General features: G+C 47.4%; 2 protein-coding genes across 2 annotated transcripts in view; one reads left to right on the top strand and one right to left on the bottom strand.

Annotated features, from left to right (window-relative positions):
* Nucleotides 1–625: 625 nt before the first annotated feature.
* Nucleotides 626–3,257, bottom strand: neflb (neurofilament light chain b). Its single transcript, XM_076731029.1, has 4 exons — nt 2,145–3,257; nt 1,869–1,993; nt 1,341–1,762; nt 626–1,250 (listed from the first exon to the last, which is right to left on the bottom strand). The coding sequence occupies exons 1-4, from the start codon at nt 3,210–3,212 to the stop codon at nt 1,054–1,056; spliced, it is 1,812 nt and encodes a 603-aa protein (XP_076587144.1). The 5' UTR covers nt 3,213–3,257; the 3' UTR covers nt 626–1,053.
* A 1,401-nt stretch (nt 3,258–4,658) lies between these two features.
* Nucleotides 4,659–22,927, top strand: part of cabin1 (calcineurin binding protein 1) — a 31,825-nt gene continuing 13,556 nt past the window's right edge. The window contains exons 1-31 of the mRNA XM_076729834.1: nt 4,659–4,831; nt 5,388–5,446; nt 5,591–5,683; nt 5,784–5,897; nt 6,329–6,463; nt 6,583–6,763; nt 6,871–7,000; nt 7,106–7,255; nt 7,529–7,836; nt 7,928–8,105; nt 8,195–8,322; nt 8,415–8,632; nt 8,998–9,070; nt 9,380–9,567; nt 9,656–9,793; nt 10,015–10,203; nt 10,296–10,538; nt 10,649–10,802; nt 10,900–11,015; nt 11,246–11,407; nt 12,154–12,360; nt 12,467–12,612; nt 12,765–13,026; nt 13,208–13,378; nt 14,055–14,144; nt 14,274–14,434; nt 14,531–14,742; nt 17,106–17,171; nt 17,866–18,045; nt 18,214–18,608; nt 19,693–19,806. Of these exons, the coding sequence (XP_076585949.1) occupies nt 5,444–5,446; nt 5,591–5,683; nt 5,784–5,897; nt 6,329–6,463; nt 6,583–6,763; nt 6,871–7,000; nt 7,106–7,255; nt 7,529–7,836; nt 7,928–8,105; nt 8,195–8,322; nt 8,415–8,632; nt 8,998–9,070; nt 9,380–9,567; nt 9,656–9,793; nt 10,015–10,203; nt 10,296–10,538; nt 10,649–10,802; nt 10,900–11,015; nt 11,246–11,407; nt 12,154–12,360; nt 12,467–12,612; nt 12,765–13,026; nt 13,208–13,378; nt 14,055–14,144; nt 14,274–14,434; nt 14,531–14,742; nt 17,106–17,171; nt 17,866–18,045; nt 18,214–18,608; nt 19,693–19,806 (4,905 nt within the window). The 5' untranslated portion in view covers nt 4,659–4,831; nt 5,388–5,443. The remainder of the gene's footprint in view (nt 4,832–5,387; nt 5,447–5,590; nt 5,684–5,783; nt 5,898–6,328; nt 6,464–6,582; nt 6,764–6,870; nt 7,001–7,105; nt 7,256–7,528; nt 7,837–7,927; nt 8,106–8,194; nt 8,323–8,414; nt 8,633–8,997; nt 9,071–9,379; nt 9,568–9,655; nt 9,794–10,014; nt 10,204–10,295; nt 10,539–10,648; nt 10,803–10,899; nt 11,016–11,245; nt 11,408–12,153; nt 12,361–12,466; nt 12,613–12,764; nt 13,027–13,207; nt 13,379–14,054; nt 14,145–14,273; nt 14,435–14,530; nt 14,743–17,105; nt 17,172–17,865; nt 18,046–18,213; nt 18,609–19,692; nt 19,807–22,927) is intronic.

The following is a 22,927-nucleotide window of genomic DNA, read 5'->3' as shown; positions in this document are numbered from 1 at the left end:
AGGCAGCAGGAAAAACACCGGTGTCAGCTCGCCGATCACACGGAGACTGTAGGCACATCGGGACAGACACGAGCTGCTGACTTGAGATAAAGACAAAAATGCCGCTGTAACTCATTCCTTATGTGTTCCACTTCAGGGTCACCAAGTTAAGAGAAATCTGTTGAGGCTTTGTTAGCAGATCGTGTTGAAGATGTGAAGCTTAACGCTGTTTGATGGTTTTCTTTCATACCTTATTTTCTTGCTTTGGTGTCTTTTGCAGGAAGACCTTAAACCGCTCAGACTTGCTGAGCTGCTGCTGGTTTGCAGCCGCCCTCCCTCCCAATCAATGGCAGGCTGATTTATCAATGTGGACAGAACCAAAGGCTCCTTGGCTGCCGTCGGTGTACTTTTTAAATTAACCTCCATTAACATTCTGGTGAAAAGGAACATTTTGTTTTAAACCCTGAATGAAAATGGAGCCGCGGGCTATTTACCAGCTGAAGGCTGAAGCTGTCTATCCTTTCAGGGACAGTGAGTCAGCTTGGATATAGAATATGATTTTCTGCTAATCTGCTTATTTATGCTAAATGTTATTTGATTTAATCCAACTGTTCCTGTTCCATATATAAAGCCTGGGGCCAGATTTAGGTTGACAAGGCTTCAAGGCTTTATTCAAGTTCAATGCAGCACATCATGGACTTAAAGGCCTCAGCGAGGACTTGAAGTAAGGCATTTCAGACGGCGTATTGCACATACAGACAGGTGTTCAGGCAGGTATTGGTGACAGTAAAGCACACAGGTGTTTGCAAACAAATCTCCACAAAGCAGAATTTCTACTGGTCACATCGTCCCATCGTAAGTGATTAGCTTCCATGTTTTTTTAACATCTTTGCGGGTAGAATGTGCGCACATGCTGCGAGTCACTTGACTTGATCATACAGAGAATTTGTTCACCGACATGTTGCCTTCTGATTTTCGTTTGCTTTGGGTGAGAGAAACATCTCTGTTCACGTAGAGCACCAGAGAAGACATCCTTCAGCTACAATGCTAGCAGGTATTTTACAGCATTCACATTTAAACTTTTTTATCTGAGGTCTTTCCGTCTTTCTCTTCAGCCTCCACCTCCTCTTGTTCTTCAGCTCCTTCCTCGCCCTTCTCGCCCTCTTCATCGCCCCCTTCCTCTTTCTGCTCAGCATCCTCCTCCTCTTGAGCTGCGCTCTCCTCTCCTCCCTCCGCCTCCTCTGCTTCTTCTCCGCCCTCTGCTTCACCCTCTTCATTTGGAAAACCATGTGAGGAGGGAGAGAAGAATTCATTTACTGCCACAAACACACATATCAATTAAATAAAATCTGCACACTCACCTTCTCCATCTGCTTCTTCCTCTCCCTCTTCTTGTTTTTCCTCCTCCTTTTCTTCTGCCTCCTCTTCCTCTTCCTCCCCCTGATCTCCCTCTGCCTCCACCTCTTTCTCTTCTCCCTGTTCCTCCTCCTCTTCTTCCTCCTTCTCTTCCTCTTCAACCTGCTCTTCCTCCTCCTCCTCCTCCTCTTGAGGAGGGCCTGCCTCTGCCTGCTGTGCTTGGCTTGCAGATACCGTCTCCTCCGTGGAGAGTGATGAAGTATACAAGCGGGAGCTCAGCAGGTACGGAGCTGCGGCGCTCAGCTGAGGCTGCGTGGAGAGCAGCGATCTTCCGTAGGACGGAGCAGCGTACATGGCCTGGGAGTAAACGCTGACAGAGCCCGGTCCCACCACACTTAAACGGTTCTCCTCTCCTTCAAGGAGCTTCCTAACAGAATAAGACACACATCCCAAGTAAACAAGATGATAAGTTATTGGTGTTAATGGCATTCATTTAAATCCCACAATTACAACACAGAACACAAAACACTCACCTGTAGGCTGCGATTTCAATGTCCAAGGCCATCTTCACATTCAGGAGATCCTGATAATCTTTCAAGTAGCGAGCCATGTCGTTCTTGTTGGCCCTCAGCTCGTCCTCCAGCTGACCTATTGTGTCCTGTATTGAAAAGGTTAAGTCACAATGCAATTTGCATCTCAGGCTCCTCTCCTGTATGTAAAAATGTACTTTCATATATTTTAGTGATTTTCAAATAATTTTCTCATACACTGAGATATTTGCAGGCCTGTTGCTTTGCTCTGTTCCTCACCTGCAGTGCAGAGATCTCAGCACTCTGTTTCTCCTCCACTTCCTGTAGTTGGTTTTCCAGAGCTCGATTCATCTGACAGCAGGCATCAATCTCCAGCGTCCTGGATTTGAGGAGCCGACGGTATTCTCCGGCCTCATCTTTGGCGTTTCGTGCCGTCTCTGTGTCGCGAGCAGAGCCGGCTGTCATCACATTCATCTTGCTGCAGAACCATTCTTCGGCCGATTGACGGTTGTCTTGTGCCAGTTTCTCATACTGGGCTCGGATGTCACGCAGAGCAGCCGATAGGTCAGGTTTGGTGACCTCCATCTCCACTGACACCTCCGCGCTGTACTGTATTTGGGCCTGCAGCTCTGCAATCTCACTCTCACAGAGACGCTTCAGGAAGGCCAGCTCATCCAGCAGGGTCTCAACTCTTTTCTCGAGCTCAGCCTGGCCCAGTGCAGCCTCGTCTGCTCCCTTCCTGGCATCCATGAGCCTGCACTCTGCTTCCTCTCTGCCGAGCACTTCGTCCTCATAGCGCTTTTGCATGTTCCTCAGCACATCTTCCATCTCATCCCTGTGGTTCTGGGCCACTTGCTTCTCATGGCGGGCCTCTTCCACAGCAGCACGGAGCTGACGGATCTCATGCTCATACAGGGCCCGAAGGTTGGATGGCTCCGTCTGCCTCTGCCTGAGCAGCAGGAGTTCGGTCTCCAGCAACTTGTTCTGCTGTTCCAGTTCATGGACCCTCTCAATGAAGCTTGCAAAGCGGTCGTTCAGGTCCTGCAGCTCAGCCTTCTCCTGGGTCCTTATTGCTTTGAACTCAGAGCTGACCTGGGCTGCTTGGTCAAGGCGTAGCTCAGTGGCAGCTGCAGACACTGGAGCAGAACGCACGGAGTAGCTGGAAATAGCTCGGGTGTGTGTTGGATAGCTTCTTCGTGAAGATGCATAGGAAGTTATTGGAGCAGAATGGCTGAAGTAGGCAGACCTAGATCCTATTCCTCCGCCAGCTCCATATCCTGCATTGCGCACAACTACTCTCCTCTTGTAAGTAGAAGGGAAGTAAGGGTCAAAGCCGGTGGATGTCATGACTTGAGAGACGGGCTGCTCTACGCCTGGGAATGTGGCTGGGTTGACTGCACTGTGAATCTGCATTACCCTGGCTTTTATAGAGCCAGTAATGACTATGACGTAAGCTGTTTTTTGCAGGCATGCTGACAGAAGGAATTGATAATGGTGCCAGCGAGCCACTCTCAGCCAAGGGAGAGATGGGGTAGGATGAGGAAGGGTGTGGGGGGTGGAGGAGGCGGGGATAAGCAGTGGAGCAACAAGGGACTGCAACAGACAGGGTCACTGAGGACAAATCAGTATACTGTTACTCCTAAAAACTGCAGAAGTTGTTGCAATTTGCCCCCATAAATCCTGACAAGGACATAACGTATCTGTCATGTAACTGGACAAAACCTTGAAATCCTGCCTGGTGCAAAGGCGTCTTTGTAAAAGATGACACTGTCTTACACTCTTTTGTATCATCTGTATCATATTAATAACAACATCATTATGATCAAAGTAGTTTGGAAGATCCTGTGATTAGAAAAGATACCACATCAATCTCAGAGAAAACCTTTTACACAATTAGAAAATAAAGGTTTGCCCTCTAGTGGTTGTCTGTTTGCCATGCAGGGTACGAATACTGCACAAGACACACAAGAGGACATTGATATAAGATAATTATCTTATTAGTAATTATCAGTATAATAAATTATTTACATGCACCCTTCCTTGTTCTTCCCTGATTTAGTCTACATAAACTGCATATTTAATTAACCTAATTCCTCAGACACTATAGCAAAACTGGGCCCTGCTGTTGGATGTGTCCTTGCATGATTGAAATTCTGGTGGCTTACTCAAAATAAATATAGGTTAATATCTGTACTTTAAGCAAAGCTTTAACATAATGTTGACAGGTTTGAAAATTCATTCAACGAATCAAATTAGACTAATATTGTTGTCCATATAGTAATAATAATAATAGTTTTGAGTTTTAAGTAATTTAAAAGCATTTACTTGTAGGCTTTTTTCTTTAAAACCAATTTACTGAATTTGTACTAATATAGTGCAAACATAGGTCAGACAATCAGCACAGCATTCAAGCCCATAATAAGCAAAATATAAATAAATAGATAATATGAATAAAATATAGATCATTGTATTAAGTTGGAGCAAAAAATCCAAAACAAACCAATAAAGGATGAATAAATTAAATTAAACTCAAGTAAGTTCTGAAAATAATTCTTTAAAGTATGACAATGTGAGCGACAAATTTGGCAAATAATTATAAATTTTATTAAATGAAGGAATTTAGTACTAGTTTCTTTCGGCTAATTATTACAGTCTCTCTGTGACATTTCCGTCCTGTGCGTGATGACGATGTGGTTTCCCCTAATATCACGACATACGATTGGTCATATGAATACGCCCACAGCTGATTGACCAATGAGTGACGAATTTATTAATTGGCGGGTAGCTAACGTCACGCTGTGACACAAATGGTCCCAGCGTTGCCAATAACAAAGGATGATGAATAAATGAAGTTTGAAACTTGCTTCGGGCTTCATGTCCACTCATGGCCGCAGTGGTTTTTCACAGTTCACTGCTTCGCTGTAGTAACAGCGACGTTGCAAATGCAGTTAAAGCGGGAATGAACGGTAAGACAGCCGGCTTTGGAAGTGACGGTCACCCGGTGAAACGGCAGCTAACGTTAGCTCTAATAGCGTGTTTGCTAACATGAGCTAGCTGAGGCAGTAATGTGAAATGTAAAGTAACTAGCTGGATTTTCTAGCACATCAGGGAGATGTATTGATCAGCTGCTGGTCGTGTTATTCGCCAGTGAAGTTAAACGCTTGCTGCAGCAGTTCCAAACCGCAGAGCTAAGCTAACCAGGCTAAGTTTTGAGTGGAAACGTTAGCTAGTCGATCCCGAGCTCCTCTCGATTAGCAATTTTGCAAAGTGACTAACTTAGACCAGGTCCCTTTCTCTTCTCTCTGTCGAGTTCGGGTTTGTTTGGTCTGGTTTATCGCACTAACTGACTGAATCATCTTTGTACCTGATCCAAAAACCGGCGGCCAGCCTCGGTAGACCGAGCCTCTGTCGTTAGCTGTCTGGCGATGGGACATAACGTTACGACACAGTTTCCTCTCTTTTGTTTTTCATGTAACTGCTCTGATCTTTGTTTCTTTGCTCGGCTTTCAAACATTTCTACAGATCCAAACAAAAGCTGCAAAGCGTGAAGGGGAAAGGTCTGCGTCCCACGTCGTAACATGGTAAGACTTTAAACCAGTGGGTTCATCCCCCTCGGTGGTTGTTTCGTATTAAAACACCTTGCGGTTGTGCAGACTGCTCCACCCCCGATGTGCATATGTGCTTACCAAAGGGGTTTACCTCTTTTTCTGTGTTGCTCTTCACAGATTCGCATAGCAGCACTAAATGCTGCTTCGACAGCTGCAGATGAATCTCAAGACCCCTTACGAAGTAGTAAGAGTCAGACGAAAGAGGCCCAGGTACAGACTGCATGCAGATGAGTCAGCAGTATTCGGCCTGCACGCTTTCCCCTCTGCAGGTCTGAATAAGATGTCTAATGTCTTTTCTTTGTGTCCACAGGAAGCCGAGGCTTTTGCTTTGTATCACAAAGCTCTAGATCTGCAAAAGCATGACAAGTTTGAGGAGTCTGCCAAAGCTTATCATGAGCTTCTCAAAACTCCACTGCTCAAAGAGGTAGACGATCACACAGCATGTCGTCCTGATGTAACTGGGACCATCTCTTTCATAATCGCCCCAATACGCCTCATTTAGCCAGCGAGGATAATTGCTTGTTATGGTACAGATCCAATTCTGCGTGAAACCTAGATATGGCCGAGATTTACGATGTGAAATGATCTAATTTATCTTCATAATCACAAATTCAGATTTGTAAGCTTTAGTGAAAACCCTCATCCAGAGCAATTAGAACACAGATAGTAATCAGATACACAGATATATCACACACATTTCTGCAGTCATTTGGTTTTTAAGTCTGTTGACTGAACACATGCATTCGTTTCATGAACTGGAGTCTTCGCTTGTGAAGTCGCTCGTTTGATTCATGATGGGTCTGTTACAGATGTTTGCTGTGTGTGTCACGTCAAATATGTCCTCTGATGTTGTAGGCAATGCCCTCGGATGATCAGAGAGTGGGTCTCAAGCATCCCGGGCTGATGCTGAAGTATTCTACTTTTAAAAACTTGGCTAGTATGGCTGCAACACGAGACGACCTGGAGACCGCCATGGAATTTTACTTGGAGGTAAACTTGCAGTTTATTTCCATCCTTGGCATTGCGGTGCTTTGTGCTGCTCACTGTGTCTTACGTGCACATGGATAACACTGAGGTGAGTGTTCATGTGCTTTCTGCTCTTTTCTCAGGCAGTTATGTTGGATTCCACTGATGTGAACATGTGGTACAAAATTGGTCAGGTGGCTGTGCGACTCGTGCGCATTCCCCTGGCTCGACACGCCTTTGAGGAGGGATTGAACTGTAACCCAGACCACTGGCCCTGCCTGGACAACCTCATAACTATCCTCTACACACTCAGTGACTACACCTGTACGTAACACCTCACCGGAAGCTCTGCCCTCCATGTCCTCTTTCATTACCGGTGCAGGAGCTAAAGTGTAGTAAGAAAAGTAACTCATCTGTGCACATTTTTCCAGGCTGTTTGTACTTCATCGCCAAAGCCCTCGAGAGGGATCACTGTTACACTAAAGGCCTGGTGCTGAAGGAGAAGATCTTTGAGGAGCAGCCCTGTCTGAAAAGGGACACGATGCAGATGTTCATGAAATGGTGAAGCTGCCTCTCGTTTTATCCCTCCACCTCTTTAACAATGTGCTCCGGCTTGCAGCTCTGTAGCTGCCCGTCGCTGACGCTCGTCTGTGCTGTGGTTTGCAGTGATATGTCTATTCACTATGTGGAGGTGGAGAAGGAGGAGCGTGAATCCATTGTGGAAGAAGCTCTGGAGATGCGGAAGCGCAGACAGGCTCTCTCTCTCGGAGAACCCAAACCTGACCTTGTCCTCATTCAGCCCATCCGCTGCCTTTCGTGAGTCCTGTCAATGGTTTGGTTTTCCTGTCTGAGTGGTTTGATTTTGAATTAGCTCGTCGCATTTATATAAACAAGAAGAACAGTTTTGAGCATGTTATTTCTTTTTGAGGATCCACTCAAAGCTGCTCCTGCTGTGAAGCTCCTGGGCTGAATTTTGTGACTGTGGGTTGTAACATCTGGTTTTGCTTCTGTTTGTTCTTTGCAGTGAATCAGTGACATCTGCTTTAAAACCTTTTAAACTAATATTAACAAGCTGTTTTTGTATCACAGATGGAAACATGTGGGCGAAAGCCTGATTGCAATGTACAGACATCAGACCACATGTGAGCCCCCTCGCCCGAGTCTCGGCCGCAGAATTGACCTGTCAGAGTACCGTGACCCAAACTTCCTGCAGAATCTCCCCCTGCCCAGCAGCCCAGTCAGCATGGGCCAGACCACCGTGCTGAGCAGCAGCCCCAGCTCCTCCCTGCCGCCGGTGACCCTCCCAGAGCCAGCAGCTCTGCCCCAACCCGGCGCTCAGCCTCAGATTACCCCGAGTCAGACCACCGTGGAGGTCACCACCTCTGCTCCCCCCGTCGGTCGGTTGTTTTCAAAGAGAAAACTCTCTTCAGCCTCTTTCTTAACTGCTGTATAACAATGTTTCCTGTTTTTCTCACTGTGTGTTCGCAGCCACAGCGATGGAAGTCTCACTGACAGATAAAGTTAAGAAAGCTCCGAAGAGGAAACGCGTGGTGGAAGACAGCGGGGAGACGGCCAAGCGCCGCTCGGCACGTGTTCGAAACACGAAGTGCAAGAAAGAAGAGAAGATTGATTTTCAAGAACTGCTTTTTAAATACCTGCCCTCCAGGTAGCTAACACTAAACCAAACATACAGTACATGAATAAATAGGTCGTTATCGGCCTAAAGTTAAAGAGTCTGTTGTGGGTTTGTCTCAGGCTGAAGAAGTTTGATCCTGATAATGATGACGAGAGTCTGAGTAACCTTGAGACGCAGTGTGATGGGAAGGAGGACATGCAGCCTCTGCATGGGAGCTGCGTGCCGATCGTTGAATACATGGAATCTGGTGCGTAGTTCCTCGTGGATACGTGTTTTCCAGTACACTGTTAGGCCTTGTTGCCGCATCTGTCACATTAATCTGTGCGTGTCCTTCTGCAGAGCAACAGGATGTCCACAGTTTCCTGCTCAATAACATGAGCAATGGTGGTATACTGGAGCTGATGATGCGCTATCTGAAAGCAGTGGGTCAGAAGTTCCTGGAGGAGTGGCCTCGGGGGCTCTCTGCTGTGGTGCTGGAGGTCTATCAGGCCTGGAGGAAGCACAGCAGCGGTCTTCCTAACCCTCTGCTTCGGGACTGCAGCGACCAGCACATCCGGGTAAATGAAAACCGGCTGATTTCTCGATCACTGGGACTTGAATTAGAGTGCACCTGTTTGGATTTCCTCCAAGCCAGAGACACACGAGACAAAATAACTCTGCAGTATGCCATTTATGAAATTTCCTTCACTATTAGAATTTCAAAAGGTTCACTGTGGTGTTATATTAAATGCAAATCTTTGTTTTTGTTCTGTGATTATATGAAAATCCTGCGTTGTCTCTAGACTCTGGACCCAGTTTTAGAAAAGTCTGCAGACTGATAGTCTAGAGTTGAACTGAGGGGCACACCTGTAGTCTGTCATCAGAACGAGCCTCATATCTTGCACACATTGACCTGAAGTGTTTGTGTCTGCTGCGTCTACAGGAAATGTTGGCAATGAGCTTAGCTTGTATGGAGCTGCAGCTGGAACAATGGTCTCACAACAAAGGGAAGACTGGTAAGACCCTCGTTTCTGATTTAACCAAACTGGGTCGACTGATGCTTCACAGCACTGAGCTGCAGCGTTTGTTAGTTTGTCCATGTGTCACATCTCCAGAGCTGCTCACAGCATGTTGGCCAAACAAATGTGACAAACGTCATTGTTGCTTTCTTGGATTTTAATACACAGACTGATTGGCCAAAAGGGGGCACTTCAGTTCCACTTCTAAACCTGCCGACGTGCAGGATTTGTTAAATATTAGTCAGTCATCTCTAGACAACAGCGTGTTTGCACTTGGCTTGTTATAATATGGTTTTCCTCGTTTAGTGTCTCCAAGAAGAAGCAGCATTGGCCCGTGCAGCGACGCAGCTGACTCAGAATTCCCCGGGCAGCACTTCCAGGGTGATTTGTTACTCCTGGCTTTGGGTTCATCCCAAAAGGATCTGTTTGAGGATGTGTGGCTGGATGTCATGGTGCGTGTCTACTGGCTCAAGGCTCGCTTCCTGGCCCTGCAGGTACAGTCTACGTTTTGTCTTTCCTCCACTTTTGATCCTCTCCACTCAGCTCAGCCGGATGTGACATGTTAGTCTTGTCTCTTGTCAGGGAGACATGGAGTTGGCCCTGGAGAGTTATGATGTCTGTATAGGCCTTCTGCAGAGCAAACCAAAGACGCCTGAAGGGAAACATTACACCATCACCCTGCCTAACCTGCGTGTAGATGCAGCGATCTCTGTGGAGGAGGTCAGTGTTCTGCCTTATTACTGTTCTCAGTATGACCCTCATTTCCAAAATGTTATAGTTCATTTTTAAAATGAAGTTCATGATCTATGAAAATAAAATGTTGCCAGTCCCTTCTTGGGATACCATTGTTTTAAAAATCGGGCTTTGAGCGAGTCCCCTGAAGAGCTTGTGGCTGTATTGACTGTGGCTTTCTTTTGGATTTCATCTGTTCCTGTGGACAGATTGACAAGAGGCTGAAGTCTCTGGAGCGTTGTCAGTCTCTGGAGGAGATCCAGCGTCTCTTTGAGTCTGCAGACTTTGAGTCTGTTGTGCGCCTGCTGCAGCCCACTCTTAATTACGGCGGCAGGAGTAAAGCTCTGGAGTTTGTGAGCTCAGCACCGGAGCGGCCTGCTCAGCTGATGCTACTGCAGGTTAGATACGCTACAACATTATCGGCTCGGGTGTCTTTGAAATGCGTGATGGCTGATGCTTCTCACTCTCTGAATTTAACTCTCTGGTCTAGAACTCACTGCTGAAGATGCAGGACTACCAGCAGTGTTTGGAGTGCAGCGAGCTGGCTCTGAATGAAGCCCTGCAGCAGCTCAACTCTGCTTCCAACAGCTCCCCCCCGAGTAAGGAGGAGTGGGTCAGCACCATTGGAAAGCTGCTGGAGGGCATCGAGCTCTGCTTCACCAAAGACCTGGTGCTTCTAAGCAACGTCCCCCACTTCTCGAGTATGGCTCGACTGGCAAACAACCTCATTCAGGTGAGACGGGAGCTGAAGACGGCGCTGGTTTTCCTAATGAAGCAGTTAAAGGAAGAAGCTGATGCAGGTTTATGGGATTTTAATTCGTGTGGTTGCTGTTGTGCTTTCAGCTGATTGATCTCAGCATGACCACCTCCGATGATCCCAAGGAGCCTTATTTCTTCTCGGTTCTGCCTTGGATCATCCTGTATCGCATCATCAAACACGAGGAGGCTGCTTTCGACTGCATGCTTCGACAGCATATGTCTGTCGGGGATGATGAAGGTTTGTTGATTTCTTGTTTTGGTGCGTTCAGTTTTCCCTTGGTGTCCATGCCGTGGTAGCTGTTACACCGAGTGACCCTGTCAAGTCTCGCTTTCAGATGACTCAGACACTCCCATGCTGCCCTCCTCCCTGATGCTTCTGAACACAGCCCATGAGTATCTTGGCCGTCGCTCCTTGTGCTGCAGCTCAGACGGTGCACTCCTCAAATTCTATGTAAGTTTGTTGAATTCTGTCTGCAAATGCTGCGTTCTTGTGCGTGTGCTGCCTGCATGTATGCCTTTTAAACTGAAGAGAAAGAGAAAGATTTTGATATGTTGTGTCCATTATACATTCTTAACCGCAGACCTGACGTGCACTGTATTTCTTTGTCCCGGTGTGACTAAATGAATGTGTTTGGAACATTTGAACGGTGTGACAGGGCTTTATTCTCATCTTCGCTGTAGGTTCAAGTCTTGGAGAAAGAGCTTGCAGCCTCTTCCAAAAATGACTCTCATCCATACAAAGAGGAGCTGGAGATGTCTTTGGAGCAATGCTTTTTCTGCCTGTATGCCTACCCCAGCAAGAAGAGCAAGGCCCGCTACCTTGAGGACCACTCATCTCCACAGGTCAGACGCTCAGATGCCTTTCAAAGCTTCAGGATAAAACAAAAAACTTTCACTGATTGGTCTGATTTCTCACCTGTATTAGCAAACTTACATAAACAGTGTTTGAAGAGGAGCAGACCGCCAGTGACGCAAATATGTTCCCTCACAGCACCGAGGAAGTCTGCTCCCTCCATTAATGTTGTTTTGTCGGCTCGCAGGCTGCACGTCCGGTCTCACTGAGATAAATTGAGGCTGTGGAACAGCATTAATGGCATAATGGCATTAATTTACTGGGTGAGAAATGTGCACAGGTTTAGATGAACCACAAACAACATGCCTGCACAATCAGTCCTGCAGCTCTTCAGTCACTGTTGTTCAGCTGTTTGTGTCTCCACCTTCCGTCCTCTTTGACAGCAGGGATTCTTTGTGGATAACTCGATTTGTTCTGAAGTCAGAGACTCTCATAACTCTTATGATATTGTGAGGATTTAACCACTAGGGCGACTCATAGCACCATGAAGCTTTGTGGATGCGTCCCCTGGTCTCTTGTATTTTTGTAATGCGCGGTCCAGCCACCAGGTGGGTGTCATTCCCACAGCTGTGTATCAGCACGTTTAGATGCCCGACATTCTGCTGTAATTAACTCCACAGTGCAAGAGAAGAGTCCTCAGGAGACCTCGATAGCTTTAATTTGGTCTGGTGCTGTGTGTTACACTCCAATGAACTATGATTCTAACGTTTCCTGTGGAACTAATCTGTGTTTGCAGGTCGAGCTGCTGTGGGCTGACGCCCTCTTCATGTTCCAGTATTTCAAACCAAAGTCACTGCCCGAGTTTGACAGCTACAAGACGAGCACGGTGTCTGCAGAGCTGGCCAATCTGCTGAGGAGGTTCGCTGGCATCGCCCCCTCAAGTGACACCCCTGTCCTGACCATGGATGAAGTGGCAGCCTACATTGAAGGCCTGACAGAAAAGGTCAGCTGGTGGACTGCTGGTGCAAAGCAGCAGTGAGTCAGACGTGCGAAACAGCTTTAAGTCTGATTTTACGTCACAGTCTGAACGCTCTTTTGGTCTCTCTCAGGCCCCGTGCCTTCCTGAGGGCAGTGCTCCTGCACCTCCAATCACAGACGAGATCTACTACCTGCTGGCCGATTATCATTTCAAGAACAAGGAGCAGTCCAAAGCCATCAAGTTCTACATGCACGACATATGCGTGTGTCCCAACAGGTGGCTCATCCCTCTGCACTGATGCACATCACAAAGCATCATCTGATTTGTTTTTGAATGATTTACGGTAACACTGAACTCTGTCTGTGCTATGAGTGTAGATGTGTAGGGTCTGTTTTACTGTAGTGACTAAAAGCTTCATCCTTCCTCAGGTTTGACTCCTGGGCAGGTATGGCTTTAGCTCGGGCCAGCCGCATCCAGGAAAAGCTCAACTCCAATGAGCTGAAGAGCGACGTTCCTATATGGAAACACTCCCAGGCGGTGCTTAACTGCTTTAAGAGGGCCCTGGAGATCGACAGCTCCAACCTGTCTCTGTGGATCGAGTACGGCACCATCTCTTATGCGCTGCATTCGTTTGCTTCGCGGCAGCTCAAGCAGTGGCGCAGCGAGCTCCCGCCCGAGGTGGTTAAACAGGTGAGACGCACGTGAACGCGAGCTGAGTCTGCTCAGGGTTCCCCGTCAGGTGATGTCAGGTCCACCTTCATGTCAGATGTTCTCTGTGGGAACCAAACAGGTGTCACATCCCGTCACTTTTCATTGTAGAGTCGATTGATCTGTTACTCCACCGTGTGACCGCTCGTGTTGTTTGGTTCAGATGGAGGAGAGGAGGGACGCCATGCTGGAGACGGCGTTCCAGTGTTTCCAGGGTGCTTCCCGTTGTGAGTGCGACAGCGATGAAGAGGAGTGGCTCATTCACTACATGCTGGGGAAGATAGCAGAGAAACGCAAACAGACTCCTGTGGAATATCTGCAGCTTTACAAAAAGGTAAACAGCTTCAGGTCATCGTGCGTTTGTGAGGAATGATGAACTCTGATGGTGGGAGGTAGAAACGCTGCTCTCTCACAGGATCAAACTCTTAAAGGTGGTTTAAAACACACCTTCTGACATAAAATACACTACAATCTGTTTTAATTACCTCATTTTTTAGCCAAATAAAAAACTAATACCTCTGAGTACTTCAGTGTAATGAACACAAGTTTACAGACGTCAGAGGAGAAAGTTGGGAAATGTTCAATATGATTGTCGTGATGATAAAAACCAGGGAATTAAACACCTTTTTGGAATAATGGTTTGATTGCAGACGTTTCTCTTCTCGCTCTCTCTGGAGCTGTTTCGTAACCTGCCTACAGACACAAAGGTCGCTGCCCTCCCGCCCTCGCAGGCTGTTTTCTTTCGTAGAGAGATCAATGTATGGAGTTAGTCATAGCTCTGTTGTTCTGATGAGATCAGTGGAGGCAGATGAACCTGCATGAAACACAGAGTCGCGGAGGTCAGCGGAGGATGGGGGGGCAGCGTGAACGCACTGAACCCTGGAGCCAGCACACATATCCGTCTTCTACTCCTCGTTTTACTCCTTCCTCCCATTGTACTTGTTAATTCTGTTGCTTTGCTGCTCTGTGTGACTGTCGGCTCAGTGACTCTCTCCTCTTTATATTTATAGGCAGCACACTATCTGCATGAAGAAGCTGCCAGGTACCCCCGGAAAATCCATTACCATAATCCTCCTGACCTGGCCATGGAGGCCCTGGAGGTAATCTACCTGTGACTGCGAGCTCAGATACTTTGGTGTTGTGTCACATTGATTGTGTTGTCTGAGATAAAGAGGCTGTCGACTCACCTGCGGATCATTAAACGTCTCATTCCAACTTCTCCCTTCTAGCTGCATTTCCGCCTCAGCGCCACCATCCTAAAACTACTCGAGGCTAATGAGCCCGATCTGGAACACGAGCTCTTGTTCAGTTTGCTGGTCGAAGCTGCGACTGGGCCCTTTGCCAGAGGGGAAGAGAAGAGCATGCCGAGCATGCCGAGGTCCCATGAAAAGTAAGCGGCAGATGTAGAACTGAGCGGCGATTAAGAAAAAGCGTTTGACCTCACGGCTGAACTTTCGATCTCAACGCTGTTCTCGATTCCTTGCAGGGAGAAACCGCCCTCCATGATGGATGAAGACTTTAACTGCTCGTCAGTTTGCATAGGGAACGCCCTCAGCACCTCCCTTCCATCCGCTGCCACCCCAGGTCTCACATCCCCTCCTTATGTGGCCACGCCGTTTGACCACGATTACGCCAAACGCAAAACACTCCGACGGCAGCAGTGGCAGCAGCAGCGGCATGAGGAGCAGCAGGCTGATGGTACAGTCCCAGTCCTAGACACTGCCTCTGGGGTTGGGCTCTTTGCCCTTTCTGCACTGGGACAGGAAGCCCTGGGGAGTGCTCAGATTGCTAATCACCATGCTTAATGGCTGTGGTTTCAGTTACAATGATCCCCATGCACTGGGTGATTGGGATGTGGTGAAATGGGCAATATGGCTGCCGATTATTTGACTAATTCACGATGCGTGACAAAGCAGCAGTGTTGAAAAAATAGATTGAGTTTTGCAGAGAGCATTAAGGCTGCCGTGTGTGTGTGTGTGTGTGTGTGTGTGTGTGTGTGTGTGTGTGTGTGTGTGTGTGTGTGTGTGTGTGTGTGTGTGCGTGCGTGCGTGCGTGGGTGTGCTGAAATAACATCCATTTCTAGTCGCTCTTATATTGCTGGACTTTTTTCTTTCCTCACCGATCGTCTTGCCTCTCCCAGTGTTTTGCAGTTTGTTGCTTTGTTATAACTTCCTCCTCCCTTTAACATTTGTGCAGCTTCGCAGGTTGTGTGTTTTGTGGCCTCGGTCAGGTGCTGTGGACTGGCGCCACACCACAGGTAGTGTAAGAGTTTGTTTGCTTTGGTGCTAATCCAGAGTGATTTACCAATAAAAACCAAGTCTTAGCTACAGTCACCATTTATCAGGAGGCACCTCACTTAGTATAACTTAAAGTTAATCAGGTGTTTAATTTAATTTATTGGAATTAAGATTGCTTAGAGCAGAGAAAACAGAAACAAGAGCTGCACACAAGCACATATATTCAATCAGAAATCTGTAACGAGGCTCCAAAATGAAACCTTTACATTCATCCATATGAATGGATTGTAATTCAGCCCATTTAAATGCTGAAAAGTAAACAAAGACAGTCAGTGTTCACTCTGTGTGTCAGTAACAGGCTGAAGTGATGAATGAAGCAACATTCTGACAGTTTGGGGGTTTTATTTAATCAAGAATACCAGTTTCATGTGCTCGTGTGGCAGCTCGACAAACGTGTAGAAATGTGTTTATTTCAGTGGATCTGCACTTGAATTGAGTGGTTTGTGTGTCTGAGCAGACTTTCGTGTACTAATGTGTCAGTGGTTCTTTCAGTGACGTTCGTCTGGGACAGTGTGAGCTCTTTGACTCACGCACACTCGCCATCTTTATGGAGCTTCGTGCTCTTGCGGTGTAGCAGTCCTGATTGTCTTTGTGTGAATTTCAGAGCGGACGCTTTCTGTGTGTTTGTCTAAGGAACTGTTTGTGGTGTTTTATCGTGTAACCGAGACGTCAGAACGAACAGAAGACAGCTGCATGCTCGCACGACAGAGTTAAAGCTGCCTGGGTTTCATTTTCAGGTGCTGAAGGCAACATTTCCTGAGCTTTAACTGTGAAGGTTTTTGTGAGACGGGGGCCTGAATGCTGCTGGGAGGAACCGGTCCTGGTCATTCTCTCCATGTGACAGAAACAGTGACATCTGCTCACCCCCTCATGTGTCATGTTTAGCTTGAATGTGCAAATAATGCAGCCATATTGCCCATGTTGCCAGTTTTGTCACCCTTTCCAGATTCCTTCCTACCTACCTACCTGCCTGCTACCTCTTTGCCTGCTTGCTTTTTACCACCTGCTTTGCCATTTATATGCATGTAGTTCTAATGGGGTGAATGTCTTCACGACTGGACCAGCTCACTGAAATGTCTGGTGTATGGTGTGGTCACATTTTATTTGAGTTTGGGCTTAATTTGACAGAAAGTCGAACTCCCCGGAGATATTTTCAAAACCTCCCGTGAATCATGTGTTTGCTATTTTCCTCTAATTGGATATAATTTCCAGTTATGGCCGATTAGTGTGAAAATGCCAAGTCAGGGAGAGTGTGGTTGGCCTGTTATTGGCACACGGCTCCTGAGACTGACGTCAGAAAACACCCCACCATGCACATGTTTGCTTGTAGGTGTATGTTTCTGGCTGGAGTCCTGCTTTAAGCGCATCCAGGTGAGAGGACTGAAGGCCTGATTCAGACATCCCTCCATCAGATCGGAGCTCCTGTTCATCCTCTAAAGTATTCTTTCAGGATTTTGATCATGTGTCATCTTGTTGCTGCTCTATTGACAGTGAAACAGGAGATCAGTCGAGTCTGAAGTGCTTTCAGCTTCAGGTTTTATCCATTGATCATAACCTGAGCTCAGAGATACTGAAAGTTTCCAGACATTTGAGGTCATATCAAAGATGTCTGAATCAGGTTCTTCATTTTCGAGGGGAGTGGTATTAAATTTGTACTCATTTGTCTAGAAATTTAAGTGATTTGGAAATCTTTTTTAATCATAAATTCTTAGATACAGCTTTTCTTGATTCTATTTTAAAACCAGCTCCCCGTATCTCCAACAGCCTCACCAGAGTTTGACCATGATTACTGCCTGCCCAGGTCTCCAATGTGGCTGGCTTCCCTGAATGGTACTGCTCTTCAAAACCCACCAAACTCTATACGAGGCTGTTTTTAACCCTAAATGAAGCACATTCTTTGTCAGTTCACATGAATCTACAGTGCTGTAGTAGCTCTGCTGTTAACTCATGACTGTGACTCCTCTGAAAAGTCCTTTGTGTGCATTATTCACTGAAATAGCAAACGCTTGTTGCCCCCCTGACTCTGTTTTTTACAGTTCTCTGCCAAGGACTTTTTTTTCCTCCCTTGTTTTTGCTGAGGCTGCACAACATGGCAATTAAGAGGAAAGCTGGCATTTTGGTTTTGGACCACTTACAGAAACAAACCATCTCTCTTTATAACAGTGTGTCGTTAGGGATGCACTAATAAGGATTTGTTGCTCGTGACCTATTTTTGCTTCATAATTGTATTTATTATTTTGCCCCACGTTACAACAGGGAGTGTTGGGCTTTTAGAAACAGGTCACCAATCAGCATCCTAAAATAGGCGACACAGCATGGTAAAGCATGCAGTTACACATTTTGGGTACGGTAGTTTCAGTTTATCTGTCGTTGAAAGATCACATATGTAAACCCCACTTTTTGGACAGAAAACACATATTTGTAAGTGTTTTTAGCCACGATAGCCCCAAAGGCTGAAGTCATTTGTGTTTGTGTGGGTCCATGCGACCGGCAGCGTGACCCATGGTGTTTTTTGTTTTGGCAGAGCGCAGTCAGGACAGCGAGGTGGTGATGCTCTCTGACTCCAACTCCACCCAGGACGCCTTCACAGATCCCACCAGCTCGCAGGACAGCAGCCACAAACCCGCTTCAGGGAAAGTCAGTTCATCGTCATCCGAGAGCACGACCCCCGTGAAGGACGGCCAGTCCGCCTCGGAGGACACAGGTACTCTGGGATTGAATGACGGATCTGTTCTGGCTGCGTTTAGCTCTGCTGTTGCATTGTTTAAGCTGAATGGAGTCAGTTCATTTGACAGCACACATGAAAAATGTGCTACAGAAGGGGTGTTGTTGACTTAAAGTGCTTGAGTCTTGTATTTAAATCCTCCTGTAGCATCACATGGAGAACATTCTGGCATCCAGACAGAAGAAAAAGTTATCCAGGAAGTAGAAGAATCAGTAGTGGTGACGCTCCCTGAGGCTTCAGCTCCCAAAGCCTCCGCAGACCCTTGTCCTCATCCTCTGCCTGTCCCAGCCACCCCTCCGAAGCCGGCCCCCTCTCATCAGGCTGCTCCTCAGACCCCGGCCAGCGAGGGGAAGAGGAAGCCCGAGCCCCCCGCGGAGGTGATCGAGGTGCCCAAAGCGCTGCCTGCGGAGCGGGCCGACCAGAGGCGAATGCTGGTGGAGATGTGCGTCCGCGCCCTCTTCCTCTGCCTTGGCCGCTTCCCTCAGCACTACAAGAGTCTGTACCGCCTGGCCTACTTCTACACCAGCAGCAAGACCCATCAGGTCAGTGCGCCCCCGTCGACTGAGGGCACCGGTCCGTTCCTGTTGCATTTAGAGGCCGAGTCGTCCATTAAACCTGAGCCGCACACCTATCATCAGCATCCCCGCCGTTAACGGTGACCTTTACAGAAGATGCTCCAACAGTTTCCTCAGAACTCACATGAGCATTTTTAGGGTGAATCAATTAATTTATTTTAATGTCGTTGTGGGTCTGAGCTCAGCGGTGATGCACGAGTTTCTGAAACAGCCTGTGTTGGCTGTGAGGCTCTGTGGGCAGAGGTGTGCGTGGGTGTTAGCGCAGCGCTCTCTTAGCCAGTTTGGCACCGAGACTTTGTGTTGAGCTTCACTGCGGCGGCGTCCTTCTGTCAGCACTTTGTTTGTTGAACCTTTTTAATACAGCATTTGTCCATACTTTATAAAGGTGAGGTCGTAGCTCGCTCTTCATATAGGTTACATATATATATATATATATATATATATTGGTTAATGTGCACATGTACACATACACACACACACACACACACACATAGATATATATATATAGGTGGGAAGGCTTCCCTCGGTTCGTGCCTCTGATGGAGGTATCAGCAGCCTGGCAGCGCTCGATGACAGTCAGTTGATGTGATGCTGTTGACACATGTTGCTGAGCTGCAGCACCCCGACACCTCCCACCTTAAACCCCTCTGTGGTCCGCTCACTCGACCGGCCGGCCGGCTTTGTCCTCACTCCCGGGACGGAGGCCGGTGATTTCACGCCACAGGCTGCCGGCTCTGTGAGAGATAACGTGAAGTGGCGTTGGCTTGCTATCTTCTCGAGCAGCGCTGGTGTAGACACTGATTTGTGAGTCATCACACTGTGGAAGGAGGTCTGCCTCTTCCTGATTGTGAGCACATTTTCCTCCTTTTTCTGCTTTAGAGATGTTGAATAGTGCATGCTGGGATACATCTGTGTGTGACTGATGGTGAGGGCTATCCTCTGGCTTTTCCCTGGAGGAATTCTGTTGTGTGTGTGTGTGTTTATATATAACATGTACATACACATGCATGAGGATTTCTTCATTTATTTATTTATTTATTTCCCACCACAGAACCTACAGTGGGCCCGAGATGTGTTGCTAGGAAGCAGTGTCCCATGGCAACAGCTGAAGCACATGCCAGCACAAGGACTTTTCTGCGAAAGAAACAAGACAAACCTGTTCAACGTAAGTCAGGGCTTAACATGCCTGCGTGTGTTTTTCCCTTCTGTCCGTGTCGTCATGTCACCACACGCTGCTTCGTACGCTTTGCAGACACCTGTCATCACTCCTGCATGCCTGCACAGTGAAAAACTGCCTCATTAACGTCTGTTCATGAAGCAGGACCAACAGAAAATATCCAGCTGGACTGACTGTGACGTTGAGAAAGTTGTTGTTTCTCAAAGTGGCTTCAGGCCAGCACTGCTTGAGGGAATCTGGGCATGTGTGGATGAATGTGGTGGAGATACCTCGTAAGAGGTGTTGTCATGAGTATTCTTTAGTTAAACTTGTGGTTATCATACGTTGGCCTGCAGCCTGCACACGTTGATGTCAGGTCAGGACGTGTTAGCGAGCTACTCCACAAGCTAAATGGTCTTTTTTCTGTCCTATTGCAAACAGACAAACTTGTTTGTTCATGTGCACACAGCAGCGCTGCTCATGCCTGACTACAAACTGCTTAAAATGACTGTGACTTGTCCATGTTGTTAAAGTTTAGCTTCATGCTCATCCTTAACTGCCCAGCAGCAGCTGATGGAGACTCCCAGAGGAAGAACCTGTGAAGCTCTGAAGTGTGTCCTCACGTTTGTGACTAACGAGCTGTCTGCTCTGAGCGAGTGATTGGCGTACTACAGTTAGGTTTACCCTTTTCACACATATTATTTACATAATTCGACCGGATGCACAAAAATCAGCCCTAAATATGGATCACTGGATACAAGCGCTGCTATAAATGGAGCCACACAGTGGGGGGATTGTTGAATTATCTGCCTCTCAGAATTACAAGGCCTCTGTTGGGTTCCAGTGGAGGAGATTACTGTCTGAATCTGTCATCTGTTCTGCATGTCAGTTTATTTACCTCCTTCCACTTGAAGCAGACATTATGTCTTTTCAGCGTGCGCAGACATTGGCTTGCTTTCTGATGTCCTCCTTGTGCGATTTGTCAAAGCTCAAATGTTCCCACTGTTGTTACGGAGCGGCTAATGCAAGCAGAGTGTCAGATCGTGTCAGCGCCTCTTATCAGTCAGCTGTCAGGCCATATTTTTGTGGTGCACGTTATTTTGGACATAGTCGATTGTGTCGTCTGTAGAGTCAAATGCTGACTCCAGAAGGCTTCTGCTAACAGACTGTAGAGGCAGTGTGGGCCAGGTCTGAGCTGGAGGAGAGCTCTGCAGCGCTCTGGCTCCCACTGGCTTCTCGCAGAGCCCCTTCTGGAGGCAAACCTGCCGCCGTGGCTCACCAACTGTTGGAGCTTTAGTGTTCCCTCCAAACCAAGCCCCGTCTCTCTCTCTGCCGTAGGACAGTGCAAACCTTCCTAAATATTAATCAAACATGCCTGTTTCCATTGAGTCCGTGAGTTGAATAAAAAAGCTGCTCAAACACGTTAAAAAGTGTTTTCTGCCTTTGGACGGTGGGTACGAGCTTTCCCCTTAACGTGAACAGAAAGCCGCTGTTCAGCAGGTAGAAGAAGATTTCGCACCAGGACCCTTGAAGCCATCTTTTTCAATGAGTCAGTCTGAGCCGACAGCTTCGAGCCTCGGCCGTCGCTCAGTCAGCGGTTGATAAACATATCGCTAGCGTTCGAGTCGACCGCCGCGAGATCCCGACGGAGCGTTGATCATGTGAAACTTATGGCCTCACTTGTGGCACCTCGATGTCAAGGAGACTTGAATCTCAGCTGAGGACGCACCTCAGCGAGTCCGCTGGTGAACGCTGAGTCCTCTAATGTAGGTCATGATGGCCTACTTTTCCTCCTGGCTTTGGCTGGGGTACATTAACTGGGCCTGCATAAAGTAACCTATATAGTGCTGTTTAGAAATGATCCACATGAGGTTGTGTTGCATAATTTATTGGTGCGGTCGTCAGCAGGAGTGCTCTCCAGGAGGCCCAGTTCAATTTTAAACCAATAATAAACTAATAATAGTGATGTGGTTGTTATCAGTTCAACATGATCTTGGATTAGGTCGATGTTTCCACAGTCACAGACGTCTCGTGTCGCCCTGCAGTCTGTGACGATGATGGTGATGAAGAGGCTTCATTTCAGCTGCTCTGTAATGCAGTAAATGACTCTGCTTGGCTGTTTTAAGGGAGGATCCTCCTCTTAAGACACAAACATTGTGACGTGACATAGATCTCACAAGCTACTACAAAGTGCACGTGTGATCGAGTCGTCACTGCTGGCAGGTTGTCTCGAACGCTGTGGTGTAAAACCTTCCTGCTCGTAGCAGAACATCGAGGCTGAATCCGGTCATGTTGGTGATAATGCTGCTCAGGCCCTGTGGCTGCTCAGGAGCACCGTGGAGCGATCGTGAGGAGTCCCTGTGTGCTCGCTCAGGCACGGCGTCACCTCCTCCCTCCTCACCCCCAGCCTGACACACCACACACACACACACACACACACACTCTCTCTTGCTTACATATTCTTCCACCCACTCGCATGCTCACTCTCTGCGACGCTCAGAAAATGGATGTCCTCGTCGCTGCTTTTCAGAAAATCCATCCCGGTCTTGTAACTTTTCAGAGAGGCTGTTCTGAGCATGTTTTGTCTTTTCAGAGCGAGCGCTCGTGTTGATTTGAGTGTAACTTTGCTCATCGGTAAGCCTCTGCGCCTCCTCATATTAGGTTAGGATGGTCTTCTGGGCAGCAGTTACACTTGGTTTGGTGGTTTGATGTATGACTCAAAGCTTTGTGTGTTCAGCTGTGCACGGTGGAGGAGGAGGAGCTCCACTCAGGAGAACCTTGTTTTATTTTTTTCTTAGGGGAGGAGTGCTGGCCCAATGAACACGTTTTGTAGAAGTTGATATTCTGATTTGCATTTTGGAGGATTGAGTCTGGCTGCCAGCATGTTTTCAGTTTCCTTCTTCAGCTGAGCTTTTTCAGCAGTTTTCTTTTTTTTCCCTCTGTCACACAACAGGAAGCAGGAAAAACAAGGTGTGTTTGCTTAATATGTTTATGGTGGCCGGCTGGAGGGGCACGAGCGGAGTTGAAAGGAAGGAGGTGAGGGCTGAGGAAATGCTGTGTGTGTGTTTGTGCTTCAGCCTGTGGTTTGTGTGGTTCATGGGGGGCTTTTCCTCACACGGTCTGTCCCCTT

The sequence above is a fragment of the Chaetodon auriga genome, chromosome 5 (genome assembly GCF_051107435.1).
Source record: "Chaetodon auriga isolate fChaAug3 chromosome 5, fChaAug3.hap1, whole genome shotgun sequence".
NCBI lineage: Eukaryota > Metazoa > Chordata > Actinopteri > Chaetodontiformes > Chaetodontidae > Chaetodon > Chaetodon auriga.
Note: the sequence above shows the minus strand (reverse complement) of the source record. Positions and strands in the feature narration are given on the sequence as shown.

Bases quoted from the DNA above. Each gene is read 5' to 3' on its own strand.
- neflb (XM_076731029.1), bottom strand. From the start codon at position 3,212: ATGACATCCACCGGCTTTGACCCTTACTTCCCTTCTACTTACAAGAGG. The intron at 1,763-1,868 runs GTGAGTGTTTTG...TTATTCTGTTAG, and splicing joins ATTGAAATCGCAGCCTACAG to GAAGCTCCTTGAAGGAGAGG. The intron at 1,251-1,340 runs GTGAGTGTGCAG...TTCCAAATGAAG, and splicing joins GGAAGAAGCAGATGGAGAAG to AGGGTGAAGCAGAGGGCGGA.